Source organism: Tamandua tetradactyla, chromosome 7 (assembly GCF_023851605.1).
Source record: "Tamandua tetradactyla isolate mTamTet1 chromosome 7, mTamTet1.pri, whole genome shotgun sequence".
NCBI classification, from domain to species: domain Eukaryota; kingdom Metazoa; phylum Chordata; class Mammalia; order Pilosa; family Myrmecophagidae; genus Tamandua; species Tamandua tetradactyla.
The window spans coordinates 101,695,537-101,715,357 of NC_135333.1; the positions used below are offsets into that span (position 1 = coordinate 101,695,537).

General features: G+C 35.3%; 1 protein-coding gene across 5 annotated transcripts in view; it reads right to left on the bottom strand.

Moving 5' to 3' along the window:
- The window catches only part of YAF2 (YY1 associated factor 2), a 125,176-nt gene that overhangs the window by 82,678 nt on the left and 22,677 nt on the right, over nucleotides 1-19,821 (bottom strand). The window contains exons 4-5 of one of the 5 annotated variants that reach the window (XR_013179660.1): nucleotides 460-592; nucleotides 315-366 (exon numbers count right to left, since the gene is read on the bottom strand). The exons of 2 other annotated variants lie outside the window; for them this stretch is intronic. Coding sequence is in view for 1 of the 3 variants with exons in the window: in XM_077170588.1 (XP_077026703.1) it covers nucleotides 460-531 (72 nt within the window). In the remaining 2 variants the exon portion in view is untranslated. Of the gene's footprint in view, nucleotides 1-314; nucleotides 367-459; nucleotides 593-19,821 lie in introns of those variants that run through there. 2 more of the 5 variants (XR_013179662.1, XM_077170588.1) reach the window with 2 other exon arrangements.

A 19,821-nucleotide genomic window follows, 5' to 3' on the forward strand; every position in this document is an offset into this window, starting at 1 on the left:
TTTTCTAGAAGTTGCTATTATATAAACTATATAACATACTTTAAAATTAATGTCAGACTTTTTATTCATGAACGCACCAACAGTTTAGGTATTTATCATCCATATGATAAATTTATCATCCATATGATAAATTCCACAATCTACATCGAATTTATAAAAAAGAAGCTATTCCAAACAACTTCCTTTCTTTGTAATGAAACAAACTCCTTCCAAAAAGAAGAAATTTGAGCAAAAAATCTCAAGTTTATACAAACTAGCTTACTTACCAGTAACTTGAGTTATCCTATTGGGTCTTTTCCCTCACAGATCCACCTCTCTTGCCCTTCTGTCCAGCATCAGAATCTTCTTGATGGGCATCCACTGGAACTGAGGGGGCATGCAGTACAGATGTATATGTAAGAAAGTTGGGGGGAAAGGATTTGGGATATGCTAGAGACATGCTTCAGAGCACTTGCTTACCTTCCTGAAATTGGAAATTTCAACGGTTCCTTGGTCCTCGAGGCATTCACAATAACTTCAAAGAATGTGGATCTGTGGAGATTACCCAATAGGAGAACTCCAGTTACTGGTAAGTGATCCAGCTTTTTCTTCTCTAATAGAATAAGAAGATTATTGAATTTTATTTGCGATCATTATTACATGAAGAACTATAAGGAAAAGGGTTGTAAATTCAGCAGATAACTATATTTACATGCACCAAAGTAATTACAAAAACAATCTGCTAACTACAATGTCAACAGAAACTTGTAACATTATGAGAAACATAAAGAAAATGATTTAAATGATTTCATTCAAAAATTTCCAAGATAATGGCAGCTATATTTTAACATGCAAAATTAATAGCTAAGAGACTATTCTTCTATTTCAATGAGAAAACAGTATCACTTTTTAATATTAGTACAAGGATAATTAGTTTATCAAAATCTGCCATTTCTTAACTAGCCACTGTCATTACATTAATCAGATTTTGATTTAGAGGCCACTACTGCCACTCGGTAAACAATCTGTAAAAGTCAGAAAAAAAAAATTTATCAATACAATTTCCATTTATCACTCAGTAAGTCTTTAAAATGACCATTTATCACCTATAATAAACCAGCCATACACATACATAAAAGTATGCCAGACTGCTGATAAACAATACAGATAAAATAATACAGATTTTAATTTAAACACTTCTACAAAGGAGTAATCTTTTACATAAACTGTTGTAATAAAAATAAATCAATGATAAAAATAATCATCTAAAAATAGACCTGTCTAGTGGATGCCCTGACACATCCCAGAGTGATCTGGGAAGAGGATAAAAAAAAGTATTTGCAAAGTCTCCTTGAGGGACTGGGGGAAAAGGTAGAAATACTAAACTTCTCCCCCTGAGGAAGACCTGATAGTTTCACAAGCATTGGAGACTGCCAATTTGATGGGCCAAGCGCTCTGTCTTGGGACTTGCCCTTATGAAACTTATTCCTGCAAAAGAGAAAATAAGTCTACTTATGATTATGCCTGGCCCCAAAGAACCTTTTTCATTGCTCAGATGCGGCCTCTCTATACAAACCTGCAGGTGAACTCACTTCCCTCCCACTTACATGGGACATGACTCCCAGGGATGAGCCTGTCCTTGGCATCATGAGATTGAGAATCAAGTCTTCTTGACCAATAGGGGTAGAAAATCCGTGTACCAGTTTAAATCTGTGGTGGACCCCAGAAAAGCCATGTCCTTTAATCCTCATTCAATATTGCTGGGTGGGAACATTTTGATTGTTCCCTTGGAGATGTGACTCACCCAATTGTGGGTGGTAATTTTTGATAAGACGATTTCCATGGAGGTGTGTCTCCACCCACTGAAGGTGGAGTTGCTTACTTGAATACTTTAAAAGAGGAAACATTTTAGAGAGAGTTCCTTTTGTAGAGCCACAAGAAAGCCAGCAGATGCTGCCATGTTCACCATGTGCCCTTCCAGCTGAGAGAGAAACACTGAACTTCATCGGCCTTCTTGAACCAAGGTATCTTTCCCTGGATGCCTTAAATTGGACATCATTTCTACAGATTTGTTTTAATTGGGACATTTTCTCAGCCTTAGAACTGTAAACTAGCAACTTATTAAATTCCCCCTTTTAAAAGCCATTCTGTTTCTGGTATATTATGCATTCAGGCAGCTAGCAAACTAGAACAATATGAAACAAAGTGTCGGTGATTGAGAGATTTCAAATAGAGTCAAAGGTCATTTTGGAGCTTACTCTTATATTTAAATCCCTCCAGTTTTTGGTGTCTTAGAGTAGCTAGGGGGATGATGACCGCATAACTATATAGCTTTTAAGTTGACTGTGTGAGTGTGAAAACCTTGTGACTGACACTCCCTTTATCTAGTATATGGACAGATGAGTAAGAAAGTAAAAACAAAAATAAATATGGGGTATGGGATGTTTTGAGTGTTCTTTTCCACTTTCATTATTCTTTTAATTTTATTCTTTTTTTTTTTGGAATAATGAAAATGTTCAAAAATCAACTGTGATGATGAATACACAACTATATGATGATACTGTGAACCTCTGTACATTTTTATTGTATACTTGGATGATTATATGGTATGTTAACATATAACATATATCAATAAAATTGCATTAAAAAAATCAATTGAAAAAAATGAGCCTGTCATCCAAAACAAAAAGCTGTATCTAATCAAAACAGGTAAAAAAAAAAAAAACCTCAACAGGATTTTATCTTCAAGTTCACATGGAGAAATCCCACTACTTTTAATTCAATACACATTAATCAGGTACATGTTCATTTTTATTTGCTACAGACATCAAACACTAGTACCTACTGAAGATACAGAAATGTTTCAGTTTTACCCTTCCTATGCCAGTTTGAAGTTATTATACACCCCAGAAAAGCCATGTCCTTTAATCCTCATTCAATATAGGTGGGTAGGACCTTTTTGATTGTTCCTATGGAGATGTGACTCTCCCAATTGTGGGTAAGTAACTTCTGATTACAAGGTTTCCATGGAGATGTATCTCCATCCATCCAAGGTGGGGTTGCTTATGGCATCCTCTGAAAGGAAACCATTTTGGAAAAAGCTTTAGACCCACCAAAACCAAGAGAACCCACACAGAGACCTCTAGAGATGAGGAAGGAAAACACCCTCAGGGGAGCTTCATGAAACAAGAAGCTGGGAGAGAAACTAATAGACATCTCCACGTACCCGCCCAGCTAAGAGAGAAAGCCGGAACTTCATTGGCCTTTCTAGAGTTAAGTTAACCTCTTGTTGGTGACTTAATTTGGACATTTTCACAGCCTTAGAGCTGTCAACTTGCAACTTAATAAATTATCTGTTTTAATAGCCATTCCATTTCTGGTATACCACATTCTGGCAGCTTTCAACTAGAACGCTTCCCTTTACCATTATGCTGCTAAACAATCAACCCCCTACTTTAAGGAGACTGTAATTTCATGGTTCTTCACACTATGGAAACAAATTAAAGAAAGCACATAGCTTTTCCTTTGTTTTAAGAGTAAATAGAATAAAAGGGACTGTAAAATCTTTATTCTAGAAAAATTAAATGAATATAAAATTCTAATATAAAAATTTCACATTTCAATCCTATTATTAGACAATATTTGTATTTAGTGAAGGTTGACAGTATATGTAGCAAGATTTTTGCTAGATTCCTATTTAAGATACAAATTGCCTTGGGTAAATTATATGCATTTTTTCCACAAATCTGCATTGAAAAGTATAATAGCAGGGTGGACAATGGTGACTCAGTGGCAGAGTTCTTGCCCGCCATGCCGGAGACCCGGGTTTGATTCCCGGTACCTGCCCATGTTAAAAAATATATATATAATAGCAATAAATGCTTTAGTTTTTTAAATGACCCATTCATTCAAACAGGAATATTCCATAGACCTCCATTTCTAATTGCTATACAAAGATAAAAAAGGATCATCTACAAAGATTCCTAATTAACCTTTTTTTTTTGCTTGGGCAGGCACAGGGACACAAACCCAGGTCTTTGGCATGGCAGGCGAGAACTCTGCCTGTTGAGCCATCATGGCCCACCCCCAATTAACTTTTAATCTTTGAAGAGTAAGTACACAAAGTCCTACATGTCTGTACAGATAAAACAGAGGAGCAACAATATTTTACTGTAATTCTATAAAAGCAGTATGAAAGATTTCATTAAGAACTAAATAATTTCCAATATTAATTTATAGCAAATGTGTTCTCCATTTAGATTCAGGTCCTAGGAATTTAAATAGAATCAAATGCATTTTTTTTCCACTGTCCAGCCTTTCAATTTTTTTTTTATTTTGGGAATTTATTTTATCTAATATTACAATAACTGCCTATAGTTTTTTTAAACCATTTTTAGTTGTAAAATATAACATACATATATATATATATACACACACAAAGAAAAGAAAGAAAAAAGCAATTATTTTCAAAGCACCCTTTAACAAGCAGCTACAGAACATTTTAAAAATAATTTTAAATGCCTTGAAGATATTTTAAGGTAACCAAAGTGTCATTTAGATACTACAGCATTGAAAGCTATGCTTTGTTGTGGTTTTATCATGCCATAAACTTAACTAAGATGGATTTTACCAGATTAGTTTTAAAAAGAAATTCCAGAGATTGGGCCGCTATATTCAAAAATATCCTATGCAAACTCTAATAATTATAATCCTCATCCACAAAAAGGCACTCCTTAGTAATCAAGAATCAAATCAACACTTCACTAATGAAAACCTACTCTATGAAATCAATTTCAATTTATGAAAAGACCACACAAAAACAGTGGTTATAACTAACTTTCAATTCCACTAACACCACCTGCTTTGCACATTATATTTTAAAAGAAGCAACTTAAATGATAACTGGCATGATTTAAGTTAAGGTACCTCTGATACTGAAATGATATCAGTGATTTAATTATTTTCACATTTTAATTGATAGCAGTTATCAATTAATTATTTTCTAATTTTCAATTAAGATTTTAAATTCTAATGCCAAGTATTACGGTTGTGGAGAGTTGTTCTTCATGGTAAATCCTAGGCCTGGAATTCTTTAACAGTGCAATAAATTTTAATATTATACACACACACACAACACTCTTAAGTGATACTGTTGGTTTATATATTAGAAACAGCCGACTAAACCTCAACTAACCGGCATTACTATCTTTAACGGTCATTCAAAACTCCTATGAAACACAGAATAACAGAAAATTTAAAATCAAGATTAAAATGAAACTAGCCAAAATAAGGTCAAAGTGAATCATAATCTTATTATATAAGTAATGTTATTCACAGCAAACTGCCCTCTTTCTTGCTCCTTAAACTGATCATGAGAAAGTCTAGGTGAAGTACAGAATCTTACATTATCTGGTTTTTCCTAGCTAGCACCTCCCTCTCACTATCATCCAACAGGGAAAGACTCTATAGGGTTCAGCAGTTATAAACAGAAACCATGAGATTGCTACTTTGTCTTCATATATTTCACAAAATTTCACTAAAAATCTATTATGTCTTATCTCCTTTTTTAGTCCCAAGGTATACTTACACTGCTCTCAGGGTCCTCAATCTTATAAATATCACCTCATTTTCTAAATAAATGTTTCTTTCCTTCAATTTTATCCATTACTTCTTCCTACACCGACCCATAAAGAAACAAACAAAAATACTATTTTCTTGCTAACCCAAACTGGTCTAAAATCAAGATGGCAAAAACTTTATTCATCTGTAAAACAGAGATAACAGTAGAACCTACTTCACAGGGCAGCTGTAAAGATTAAATAAGTTAATGTAAGTAAAGTGCTTAGACACAATGCTCAGAATCTAACCATATATCAAACTTAACTACCAAGAAACAGGATTACTCTCAAGTGACTTTGTACATTTTTTTTTGTAGGATCTAGTCTAAGAACTAAAAGAACTATAAGGAAATTTTAAATTTCATTCAGAGATTTATTATTTGTATTAATGGTGATACCACGGTGGTTTGAAAACTATACATTATAGGATAAAACAAATAAGCAACTTATGTTAATGATATTGGGAATCTCTGTTTAGAGGAAAAAAGCCAAAAAAAAAACATGTTATACAAATATCAAATTACAAATACCATTATATACTCATTTTTTTTAACATACATATGATTTGGAAATAGTTAAAGAAGTATTCTAGGTAATAGTTACTACGTAAAACATTCTCAGTATCACACCAACACATAAATTATATCTACTAGTACTACAAAACTAGCCATTGTATCTAATTTACTTTAGCAAAAGCTACTCAGACTTTTTAAAAGTTGCCAGAAACATTCACACGAATTATTTTCCATGTCCCAATGCCTGACTTTTACAGCTAGAATTTTAGAACTGCAACTGCTGACAACTTCCAAATGAAGTGTGAGAGAAACAGTAAGTATTCATGCTCTTAACATTAAGACAATAATGTTCGAGCTGTTCTGAAAAGCTAACAGGAAAGAGGTGCTGAGCAGGTGGACTCTAGTTACCTACAATGCCAAAACAGTTTTGTTTATCTATGTTACATTTTGGACTTTCCCAATTAGCTGTCCTTTGAAATAAGAATTCTGCAACAACAACAAAAAAGTTTTAAACCATTTGATTAAAGAATAGTATGGCGAACAGCCTCTAAGATAGTCCCCAAAGATCCCCACTTCCTGGTATTCACATTCTATGTAATCCCCTCCCCCTGATTGTGGGCTGCATTTAGTGCACACTTCTAAGGAACAGAATTAGGCAAAGGTAATGGGAGGTCATTTCTAAGACTAGGGCTTCCATCTTGGGGGCTCTTCCTTACATGCATTTCTCTCTATGATACATTTTTCTGGGGGAAGCAAGGTTGTGAGCCACCTTACAGAGAGGCCCATGTGGCAAGAAACTAATGTCTCCAGCCAACAGCCAGCAAGGGACATGATATGCCAATAGCCATGTGAGTAACTTCGAAACAGGTGTTCTAAGGCCTGCTGAAAACCACATGAGTGAGCTGGAAACTGATCCTGTCAGTTGAGACCTGAAATGACTGCTGCTAAGGCCGACACCTTCCCTGCAGTCTTGTGAGATTGAAGCTGAGTCAAAACCATCCAATGAAGCTGTTCCAAATTCCTGACTCACAGAGAATATAAGATATGTTTTTTCCTTTTCAGCGACCAATTTTTGGAGCAATCTGTTTCACAGCAAAAGATAAAAAAGATAGGTAGCATTACAGAGTAATTAGTATTCAATTAAAAACATCTAAGCTAATATCAGTTAATTGTCTAAAAAAGAATCTCAGAGGAATGTAGGACCTTAATGGGAAGGGAACTCATTCTGGTCCTGAATGTTCCTTGCTGTTTCAGTCCAAAAATTTAACCTAGACAAAGCTAAAGAAGATAAGACTCAAAGACTAAATTTTACCAACCAAATTTACTCAGATGTCACCATCAATGGCATTTCCTTCCCAGGATCAACATATCTGTACACAGCCAAAGTACTGCATAATTTCAGAAACTACAGAAATTGAATGATGTATTGACAAAACTACTTGCAAAAACTGGATGGTATTAAAATGTAGTTAATCTAGGGGTACAAGGGTAGTTCAGTGGTAGAATTCTTGCCTGCCATGTGAGAGACCCAAATTCAATTCTCAACCTGTACACTTTCCTAAAAAAAAATGCAGTTGATCTAGAAACGAAGAAGTCTAATTCATCAAACTCCAGAATAAAGTGCCATTCTAGTAACCTCCAAATAGTATCTCTCTCTCTCTCTCTTACTACCACCACCACTTGTACCATGCTAAACACTGATCAACTGTCCAGTGTTATAATCCTATACAGTTTTTCTTTTTTAACATTTTATGCCTTAGTCATTCTTCCTAAGGTACCTTATTCACATTAATTGATCTTAAGCTATATTTTGATCTTCCTAATTTGATCTAACACACACCTAGTTCCTTAATTAAAAGATCACATTTATAAACCATAACTTAGAATGTAATACTATTATAGACAGCTAATATCATCTAGTTCAAGAAATTACTGATTCTAACCCAGAATGTCAGAAGCATATGTAGTCCCTTACATACTAACCATAGTATCTAAGTTAATATACAAAAAATAATAGTTAATACTCTCAAAGTCAATACAATAAGGGAGCCTTGATCTTTACCCTCTAATTATGTCTTGTTCTTATCTTCTCTGACTATAATATCAAAACTAATTCGGCATAAAAATAAATAATAGTGGGAACAATGTTAAAATAAATTTAGTAGACTGAAAAGCTAGTGATCAATGAAAGGGAGGGGTAAGGGGTATGGTATGTATGAATTTTTTTGTTGTCCTTTTATTTCTTTTTATGAACTGATGCAAATGTTCTAAGAAATGATCATGATGATGAATATGTAACTATGTGATGATATTATGAATTACTGATTATGTAGAATGGAAAGATCATATGTTAAGAATGCTTGAGTTTCTTTGTTGTCATATATATTTTTTAATTTAAAAATTAATTTAAAAAAAACGAATCTGACCAGATTTTGAAGCCCTGCATTAGTTTTCAGATCATGCTGAATAATCATCTCTAAAATATGTTTTGTGTAACACTGAATTCATAAAACAATGAATTTTTCTAACATAATAAATTTCAATATAGTCTCAAGTCACTAGTGATCAAGTTACTGTAATAGCTGGAGACCAGCTCTAAATGTTTCGTCCTACAAGGGAAAGTTCTTCCTTTTCTTACATATTAATGCCTTCATTATCTTTCACCTAACTAGCCTTCTAACTAGTCCATTTCCACTCTTGTAACCAGTCACAAAGCACTTACATACTAAAATGCATTCAAAGGCTTCTCTTAGCAATTAGATTAAAATCTAAATATACTTATAACTAAATTATTATAATGTGATTTGGTGGTTGCCCAATTTTCCAGCCTCAGTTGAATCCACTTACCTCCTGCCTAAGCGCACATTATAGTCTTTACTCAATGTAAAACAAACTTTTTCTTATTGAAAGGGCTAGAAAGGGCTTTGAGCTTGCTGTTAACAGGAAGTTTTTCATGAACACTTTCTCATCCTTCAGCTTTCAGCTTAAATGCCAGCTCCTCAGAGAAGCCTCCCCTAGCCTACACTCCCTTATTCTTCTTTATCATAATATGTAATTTATGTTATTATTCAGCTCTCATAACATCTGAATCTTTAAGCATCATAAATTACATCAAAACCAATGTACTCCAGATAACTAACACTTTATGGAACAAATACAGTTTTATAAAAAGTTCTGTAATTTGCTTGGTTAACTGATCTATAACGAGTGCTTTGATTCATTCCTCCTCAAAATGGAAGAAGGGGCATATTCCTAAATTCTGCAATTTTCCAAGAGTTTTCAAAGTTACTCACCTGCTAAAAAATTCTTGAAGCTGAGATGGACCCAATGTTTTACTAATTCGATTAGATTCTATAGCTACAAGCAAGAACCACCTTAAGTAGTACAGGCTTAATGCTGACAGATATTATAACACTCTTCCTCAAGAAAGAAACTTAGTTGCAGGCATAATTCTTTCTACTCATCTTTCTTCCTACTGATATTAATCTCCTTTATTTAACTTACAGATAAAACCCAAACATTATAACTATCATGAAAAGCAAGTTTCATGATAGTTATAATCATGAAAGTGATTTATATAAGTACTTAGTGGAAGCACTATGCAGGAATATTCTTGTTACAATTTAAAATACGAATTTTACTGCCACACTTGTTAAAACAAATATTACATGAGCTCTGAGGGGAAAAAATAGATTCTGTATGATGCTTTCATACAAAAGGGCATTTTACATAGCTGACCACACCCTCTCCTTTTGGAAACATCTTTTTCCCTCTGTTTCTGTAACATTACACTCTACTGGGTTTCTTACTTCCTACTGTTTGTTTTTTCCTCCTCTTCCTTCTTCATTGTGGAACACTCTTCTACCAGCACAAAAAATTTCTCAGGGTTCTAACTTAGGTTCTCTTTTTTCACACTCTGCAATGTATTCTCTTCCCTGATCTACTCTACCTGCTCCCAATGGCTTCAACTCAGTCAAATATGCTGACTGACTATCCAATATGTATTTAAAGCCTTGCTCTCCTTCCTGAGCTTTAGCCGCACATATCCAACTGTATAATTTATCTCCCCTTTGGAGAGGCACCTAAATTTAACAACTCTAATAGTGAACTAGCACCTTTTCCCAAACCTGCCCCTCCTTCTGTGTGCTACCTCAGTGAGAAGAAATCACCATTCACCCAGTTGCTTAATTAAGTCAATATCCTGGGATTCATCCTTGATTCTTCTCTCTCTAAAACTCAACTTCTTACCTCCCAACCTATATCCATCAACCATCACATTCCATAAATTTTCTCCTTAAGATATCTAGAATCCATTCATTTCTCTTTCACACTGACAATACCCTTGTTTGGGCCATTATTGTCTTTGGCCAACACTATTGCAGTGGCTTCCACTGAACAGTCTCTCTGCTTTAGTTAAGATTCAACAAACACATAAGCATGATTTATGACAGAATAAAACGCTATAGATTGATTTCAATCATGGCAAAGCAAAACATCTTAAATACTGCTGAAAAAGTAGAGCAGGTAAGTAATTTGGGTTGATTTAGCAAGTAAAATACGCATAATTAAGCATTCCCTAGCTAAGTCACAGGATCATGAAATGAAATGACATGGAAGTTATTTAAACAACAAGAAACAGAATACAGATTAAAGCAGTCACAAAATTAAATGATAAAGGGCCTTTGCAGTTCATTTAAGCATTACCAGCACCTATGCAAGGCACTATGACAGGCACTGGAAATTTTTATTACCCCTATTACAATTATTATTAACTAACCTTGTACTCTCATTAGGTGCCATCTACTATGTCAAATTCTTTACATCATTTATTACATTTAACCCTCACCAGAAAGCCTTATAGTCATATGACTGTAACTGATATGCCAAGGATATAAAACAAAGTGTGATTACAGGATCAAAGGTCCTCCCTCAAGGAGATTATAGTCCAGTAAAGTGGAGAGAAACAAAAAAGAAGTATTTTCAATAAACAATGTAAATATAACAACCACATTTTACGTAAAATGCTTCAAGAACAATCATAAAGAACAAGAAAGAAATTGTGTGGGAGGCAGGGGTGTAAGGTGGAGGTGGGAGGGAGCACAGGGCAAGAAAAACAGCATTATATGAAAGACAGCTCAATGTCCTGAAACAGACTACATCCATGCTCTCTGACAATGCAAACCTTGAAAATAGACTTACTCTTTAACTATGGCAAACAATAAAATACTGCTTTTAACTGTTCAAATCTTTAGTCTATATACACTGCTTACTATCATGCTCCCAGAAATAATTCCTAGATGTTAAAACTTTTACTGGTAAAGCCCAAATGTTTCTGTGACAGTCCACATCAGGCTACTAAAGAAAAAATTACATAGCCAAAGAGAGAAAGAATTCATACATACATACATACATACATACATACATACATACATACATACATACATACATACATACATACATACATACATACATACATACATACATACATACAAAGAGATAAGGAATTCCTGAAGCACTACCTGTGGAAGTGCTATTATTTTTTTAATAGAAATCATTTGTTCTTCTCATGCTTTGGTTTTGTCAGTTACCCCACTGGAACCTTACATTTGATAATAGGAGTTGTTATACCTCAATATGGAAATCTATTATTTTATCACCACTAGTGTTTTTGTTTTAGCTATAACATTGTTTGAGGACTAACTATATGCTAGGTGCTCTGCCAACTACAAGAATTATCACATTTAATCTTCACAAAAACTCTATGAGGTGGTATTATCATCTCCATTTTTTTTTTGTTTATGCTGTATAGTGGGGGTCACATTTCATTCTTTTTCTATGTGAGTATCCCATTTTTGCAGCACCATTTGTTCAATTTTTGTTTAGTTAGTTTTGTTTGTGTGTTTGCTGTTTGTTTGGGAAGTGCAGGGGCTGGGAATCGAACCTAGGTCTCCCACGTAGCAGGCAAGAAACCACTGAACTACCCTTGCACTCCCCTATCATTTCCATTTTACAACTGAAAAAACTGAGGCTCAGAGAAGTTGAGTAACTTTCACAAGTTCACAAAGAAAGTGGTAGAACCAATATTTAAACCTAAGCATTCAAGCTCCAGAATCCAACTGTTAGCCACTATATTATATAACCACAGGGAACACTTAAAAATTGAAGTTCTTTGCACTTTTGCTTTCTCTAATCATCCTGAATACACATTAAAATGAACAACAAAAATGTATGGTAAAAATAAAATTAGATAAACTTTCCTACACTAAAAATATGAATATATAATGAAATCCTATATAAGTGGACAATGGTAAGGTTACAATCAAAATGTAATTTATCAAGAAAACTTGACAAAAAATGCTCTATAATAAGAGATATAAAGTTTATGAAAAATTGACACAAGGGAATAATGACCAAATTTGATAACCATAGTCATATAGATAATGAAACAAGCCTTACCAAAAATTATATTTTGATGATATAATAAATTTAACATATTTTTCATCTGTATTTGTACTAGTCATTACTCACTTAATCAATGATTACCTAGCTCTGGGACTGACAGGCTTAGTCTTTTAAAAAAAGGAAAAATAGCTAGATAAGATGGGGGTGTAACTAAGAATACAGAAACAATACAGGGAAGAAGAAAGGTAGAAAAGGGCTTTCAAGATAGAAAAGTTTCAAATCTCCCTTCCACCATACAGAAATCATTATGAGCTCTTCCCTTTGAATTATGAGCTAATAAATCCACACACAATTTACTATGGTAACAGAAAAACTTGAGTGGTAGAAATCTAAATGGATGGAACAGACAGTGATTTTTGAAAAAGAAAATTGGAGGTAGCAAAACACCTTTATGAAACAAAAATTAAAAGGAGTAACAATAAAAAAATATATAAATATTGAGAAATAACATATATAAGCATAGAGACGATCTGGTTGAAGTGGAGTCTGAGAGCACAGAGCCCAACTTGCATGCTCCTATTAGTGGCCAGTGAGACAATACCTTAGGACTCCAGGCATCAATTCAAACCTGAGTCCTGTGTGAGGGAAGTCAACTCTATTCTAGATATTACTTAAATCTAACTGACAAACCCATCTCCTCTCTACTCTCTACTTCCTGCAACTTCCTCCCTGACAGGAGACTTATAAAAGATGCCCTTGGATGAGTTGCATGGTTGGAGGAATGCATTACTGCATATGGGTATCAGGACAGTTACAAGAGCGAGGAAGTGTAATAACAAACAATGCATTTTTTGGACAGGAGAGTCCATTAAGCTTATTTAGAGAACTGTCTGGTGAAGATGGAAGGGGCACATAGATAGCAACAGGGATAGAGACACACAGGCCTACATATTCACATGCCCATACATGCAGGTATGTCTGTGCACACACCCATGCCTGCGTACACACATGAAAGGAGAGGGGAAAAAGCCCTTTAGAAAAACCAGCTTAAGTGGAAAGAATACCTTCAGAGCTCTGCCTACCTCATTATCTTACCATGAAAAAACAAGAGTCAGTCTCAAATTTTAATGCATATATATGAAAACCTATAGATCCTGTGAAAATACAGGGTCTGATTCAGTAAGACCCTGATGGGGCCTGAGATTCTGCATTTCTAATAAGCTTACAGGTGATGTCAATGCCACTAGTCTATGGACCACACTTTGAATAGCAAAGGGCCTATAGAACAGCATTTTCCAAAGTATTCAAATATTATAACAACAAAGGTTCCCTGGGCAAATAAGAATGAGAACTACTCAATTAATTAAAACTAAAACAAGCTGGAGGCCTTCTCAGGGCCTTTAATTTTTTAAATTCCAAGAGAAGGATATGATATACAGTATTTTCCAAACTTTCTGAATTTCCTTTATCGCAAAAGCATTATCAAGGATCACTGTCTGTGAAACATTCTTCAACAAGGGAGGATCAAAGCATTGTAAGAGAGGTCATGTGAAGTCAGAAACACCCTTCACTAAAATAAGTGTCCTCTTTCTTTCCATTCTTCCAATGATACATCAAGTTCCACTCTTAAATGCAAATATCTACAGATAAAAGACTGAAAGAAGGTGAGCATTCAGTGGTAGAACGCTCACCTTCCATGCGGTGAAGTGGTAGAATGCTCACCTTCCATAACTTCTATGCCCAGTTATTTACACTCACACTTGAAACAATTTCGTTACGCAGACTTATATGGAATATAATAGGTTTTCTAGTAAGGGAAGAACTACTGGTAGAATGAAAAACACAAAGGAATCAGAACATTTTAGAAGAGAGGCTAGGACAGAATAATAGTGAGGAGACTTTGGGCTAAAGGAGACAAAAGATAAACAGCAAAAAGAATGGAAAGAAGAGGAAAAATCAGTTTGCTGCCTACTGTGCAAATACCAAGTAGTCCTAAGTCTAAAAATTATCAGCAATTCCACAATTTTCCATAATATTATTAGAGAAGAAAAAGCATACTGAATTTTTAAAATCAGATCACAAATCATCTAAAAAAAAAAGGTATGAGCTTTTAGCAACCATGAAAGCCGATAAACAAAACAATGTAAAAGTTCAATAACTTATGTTTAATGAATAATTTATTTTCAAAATCACAATGACAAGGACCCCAAATCCACTGACCTGGGACAAAAATGTCTTCAAAAAATGGGTATGGGAGAACTAGATAACAACACCCAGAAGAATGAAAGAGGACCCATACTTTATACCCTATACAAAAATTAACTCAAAGTGCATCAAACACTAAATATAAGAACCAGTGCCATAAAGCTCCAAGAAGAAAATGTAGGAAAACATCTTCAAGACCTAGTAATAGGAGGTAGCTTCCTAAATTTATACCCAAAGCATAAGAAACAAAACAGATAAATGGGAACTCCTCAAAATCAAATGCTTTGGGCGGGCCACAGTGGCTCAGCAGGCAAGAATGCTTGCCTGCCATGCCAGAGGACCCGGGTTCGTTTCCTGGTGCCTGCTCATGTAAAAAATTTAATTAATTAATTAAATTAAAAAAAAAAATCGAATGCTTTATTGCTTCAGGACTTTACCAAATTGTGGAATTGTAATCCATACCAAACTCTGAAATCTGTTCTACAACTAATTGTTGTGCTGTGCTTTGAAATTTATTGTTTCGTATATACGTTATTTTTCACAAAAAAGAAAAAAAAAGGCAACTGTGATGATAAAACAAAATATTCCCTAGAGTGCAGTAAGGACATAATTCAAAAGTAGCAGCAATGTCCCCTGAGGGAGGGGAGAAAGAATATGGAGCTATTAAACTTTACTATCAGGGAATCCCCTGATACTTTGTCAAACTTGAGGGACAACCAAATAAAGAGGCCATGCCCTTGATCTTGAGGCTTACTCCTGTGAAGCTTACGTAGGTAGTGGAGAAGCTTAACCTACCTATAGGCATGCTTGAGAGTTACTTCTGGAGGACCTCTGTTGTTGCTCAGAAGTTGCCTCAGTCTCTCTAAGCCCAACTCTCCAAGTGAAATCATTGCCCTCCCCCCTACATGGGACAAGATATCCAGGGGTGAAAGTCTCCCTGGTGATGTGGGAGATCATTCCCACAGATGAATCCAGACGTGACACCATGGGATCAACAATCTCATCCTGATCAAAAGGGGGGAAGAAATATATTCAATAAAGTATCAGTGGCAAAAATAGTTCAAATAGATCTGAGAGGCTACTCTGGGGATTGCTCTTATACAAGCTTCAGTTAGAATTTGCTACCTATCATAACCTGCCCACCCCTAATCAGGACCATTTCATCCAATCCTAAAGAAGACCTAGGGCAGTATATAAGATTCCACAGGAGTTTCAGGCACTAAAGTAACTTTCCAGAAACCTACAACCTCCAGATGTGTCCCTGCTCCAGATAGTCCTGAAACCTACCCAGCCTCTCCAGAACATCAGATAGTTCCATCTCCCTACCCCATATTGTGACAGACCCTTCCAATATGAAAAATTTAGAATTGCCATAGCCCAAACACTCCTAAAGAAAGGTATGGGAAGATAAAACATGATGGTGGAGTCATGTATACATGATAGGATTTTACAAATGAATATAAATGCTGAAACATTAAATTGATATCCTTTTTAGTCTCCAGTATTTTAGAGCAGCTAGAAGTAAAAATCCAAAATTGTGGAATTGTAACCCATGACAAAATCCAAATATGTTCCTCAACAAATTATGGTGCTGTGCTTTGAAATTTATAGCTTATTTGTACATATGTTATTTTTCACAAAGAAAAATAAGGAAAAAAGTCGGTTATGATGATAAAAAAATATTTAAGCCTTCTAGCATCCTATATTCTGGAGCAGCTAGATGGAAAAATTTGAGAGGATCATATAGTAGCCCATGACAAAGTCTGGGATCTGTCCTATAACTACTTATTGAAGAGTGATTTGAAAACTACTGCTTTTTTATTTCTTTGCTTTGTATATATGTTATATTATACAATAAAAAAGTTAAAAAAATATATTCCTTCTAGTCTCCTATATTCTGGAGAAGCTAGAAGGAGAAATCTGAGAGGATCATATGGTAGCCCACGACAAACTCTGGGATCTGTCCTGTAGCTACCTGTCAAAGAGTGATTTGAAAACTATTGCTTTTTCCTTTCTTCGCTTTGTATATATTTTGTTATATGTTATATTATACAATAAAAAAGTTTAAAAAAAAATAAGATTTTGCCAAAAAAGGTGAAGAGGCAGCCAACTCAATAGGAGAAAATATTTGGAAACCAAACATCATGTTTGATACCCTGTATACATATACAGAAATCATACAACTCAACAACAAAAGAACAAAACGCAACTATAAAGTGGGCTAAAGATATGAATAGGCATTTTTCTGAAGAATAAATACAGATGGCTAAAAAGCACATGAAGAGATACTCATTCTCATTAGCTACAAGGGAAATGCAGAGCAAGACTACAATGAGATACCACCTCACACCTGTAAGAATGGCTGCTATTTAACAAAAAGGAAATTACAAATGTTAGACAGGATGTGGAGAAATTGGGACACTTATGCACTGCTGGTGGAAATGAATTATGGTAAAGCCACTATGGAAGACAGTCTGGTGGTGCCTCATAAAACTACATACTGAGTTACCCTATGACCCAGCAATATCACTACTCAGTATATACCTGGAAGAGCTGAAAGCAGTGATACAAACAGAAATTTGCATACCATTGTTCAAAGTAGCATTATTCACAATGGCCAAAAGATGGAAACAATACAAGGGGATTAACAGAGGAGTGGATTAACAAAATATGGTATATGCATACAAAGGAATATTATGCAACAGTAAGACAAAATGACGTCCTGAACCACATGACAAGATGGATGAGCCTTGAGGACATAATGCTGAGCGATATAAGCCAGCACAAAAGGATATATACTTTTATACTGTGTGAATCCACTTTTATGACCCCAGTAACGGTAAAATCAGAGGCTTATAATATAGAATATAGGGGCCCTAGAGATACACAGAGGGTTGAGATGGGTGAAGAGCTAGCTAATGAGGTTGAACTTAATTGTAATTGTAAGGGAATAGACAGAAGTGAAGGCAGTTCACTAGTGGGTCTATGAGTAATATTACCATATTGAAAGTGAACAAGATTGAAAGGAGTTGTATAGACCTATGTGTCCTACCAACTAACACCACAAATAAAAGCTGTTGCATGAACTACTGCAAAGGTATGAATCTTATACAGAGAGTATATAATTTCAGGGCATATGAGAGAAAATAATACTGTATGCTATGGGCTATGTTTAACAGGAAAACATCAAGAGTACTGCAGCAATATCAGGGGTACATAATAGGGTGAAGGAACAAAAGTTAGGGGGAAGTTTGGATTTTTTATTTTGTGAGGGTGTGTTTATTAGTTCTCTTTCTCTTCAGAATAATGAAATTATCTAAAATTGAGAGGGCTGTTCAATTAGCAAATGAAAGAATATAAGTATCTGAACACAGGAGAGTGCTACACAAGTGTTAAATAATTTAAAGATGTAATTTTTCTTAACGCCTCCCCCAGAAATCACCAATATTAACTAAAGATTAATTCAGTAATAATAAATTATAAAGTATTGCTTTAAATACACACCTTAAACAGTGTATTTAAGCTCAATAAATGGCTATCATTTATTGAGCACTTACTATGCATCATACACTGTATAATGGCTTTATAGGAATTGACTCATTAATTTTTCTCAACCTTTGTACAGATTATAAAAAATATTAACATGGGGCGTGACTCCAAGGGATGAGTCAGGCCCTGATATTGTGGGATCGACAATGCCATCCTGACCAAAAGGGGAGAAAAAAGTGAAATAAAATAAGGCAAGCTTCAGTTAGATAGCACTAATCATCATGATTTGCTAAACCCCAATCGACATCGCTCCTGTTGTCTCTTAAGATCACCTAGGGCTCAAACTGAGACTTTATAAGGGTTCCATGCACCAGGTTTGCCTTTCTGAAACATGTAATTCCCAGAGGGTTCCTAGGACAGATAAATTCCTGAAACCCAGAGGGACCATCCTCTACAGGTTTATCAATTAATTACATTCCTCTGTTCTTTAGTGTGGCCTCCCCTTCTCAACACGTAAAAAGTCAAAACAGGCATTCCCCAAAGTTCCCTATAGAATGGGAGAAGGATTATAGGAGAAGACAGAGGTATAACAGAGAAAATGGGATTTAACTAACGAGGATATCTGCTCAATCACTATATTAATATTCCTTCTAGCTTCCAGTGTTTTGGAGCAGCTAGAAGGAAAAATCTGAGATGATGGAATAGTATCCAATGACAAATTTTGGGATCTGTTCTGCAACTACTTGTTGAGGTGTGCTTTGAAAACGACTGCTTTTTTCTTTCTTTGCTTTGAATATATGTTACATTATACAATTTTAAAAAGTTAAAAAAAAAAAAAAGAAGAAGAAGCAATTCCCAAGAAATTTCTGGTTCTATCTTAAGTTTTTTGTTTTGTTTTGTTTTGTTTTACATACCATAACCCTCACCCCTCCCTTTCACTGATCACTAGCATTTCAAACTAAATTTATTTTAACATTTGTTCCCCCTATGTTCTAGTTTGCTAGCTGCCAGAATGCAATACACCAGAGACAGATTGGCTTTTAATAAAAGGGGATTTATTTTGTTAGTTCTTCAGAGGAACGGCAGCTAACTTTCCACTGAGGTTCTTTCTTACATGGAAGGCACAGGATGGTCTCTGCTGGTCTTCTCTCCAGGCCCCTGGGTTCCAACATCTTTCCCTGGGGTGCTTCTTTCTGCATCTCCAAAGGCCTGGGCTGAGCTGCAGGTGCTGAGATGAGGAATGCCGAGCTACTTAGACTGTGCTACTTAGGCTGTGCTACGTTGCGATCTCTCATTTAAGCACCTGCCAATTAAGTCAAACGTCACTCATTGCAGCAGACATGCCTCCTAGCCGACTGCAGATGTAATTAGCGACAGATGAGGTTCACGTACCATTGGCTTATGTCCGCAGCAACAAGACTAGGTATGCTCACCTGGCCAGTCCTGGAGTGTTTGAAGAGACTGTTGGTGTAAAGGAAACCACTGCCAATCTTGGCAAAGGACGACACAAAAGGGAAAAATTGGAGTTTGCAGAGTAAGAACCATGGAAACTCCCGACTGAAGTCAAGAAACCTCGACCAAGAGAGTGGACCCACCCATATACATGGAGAGGG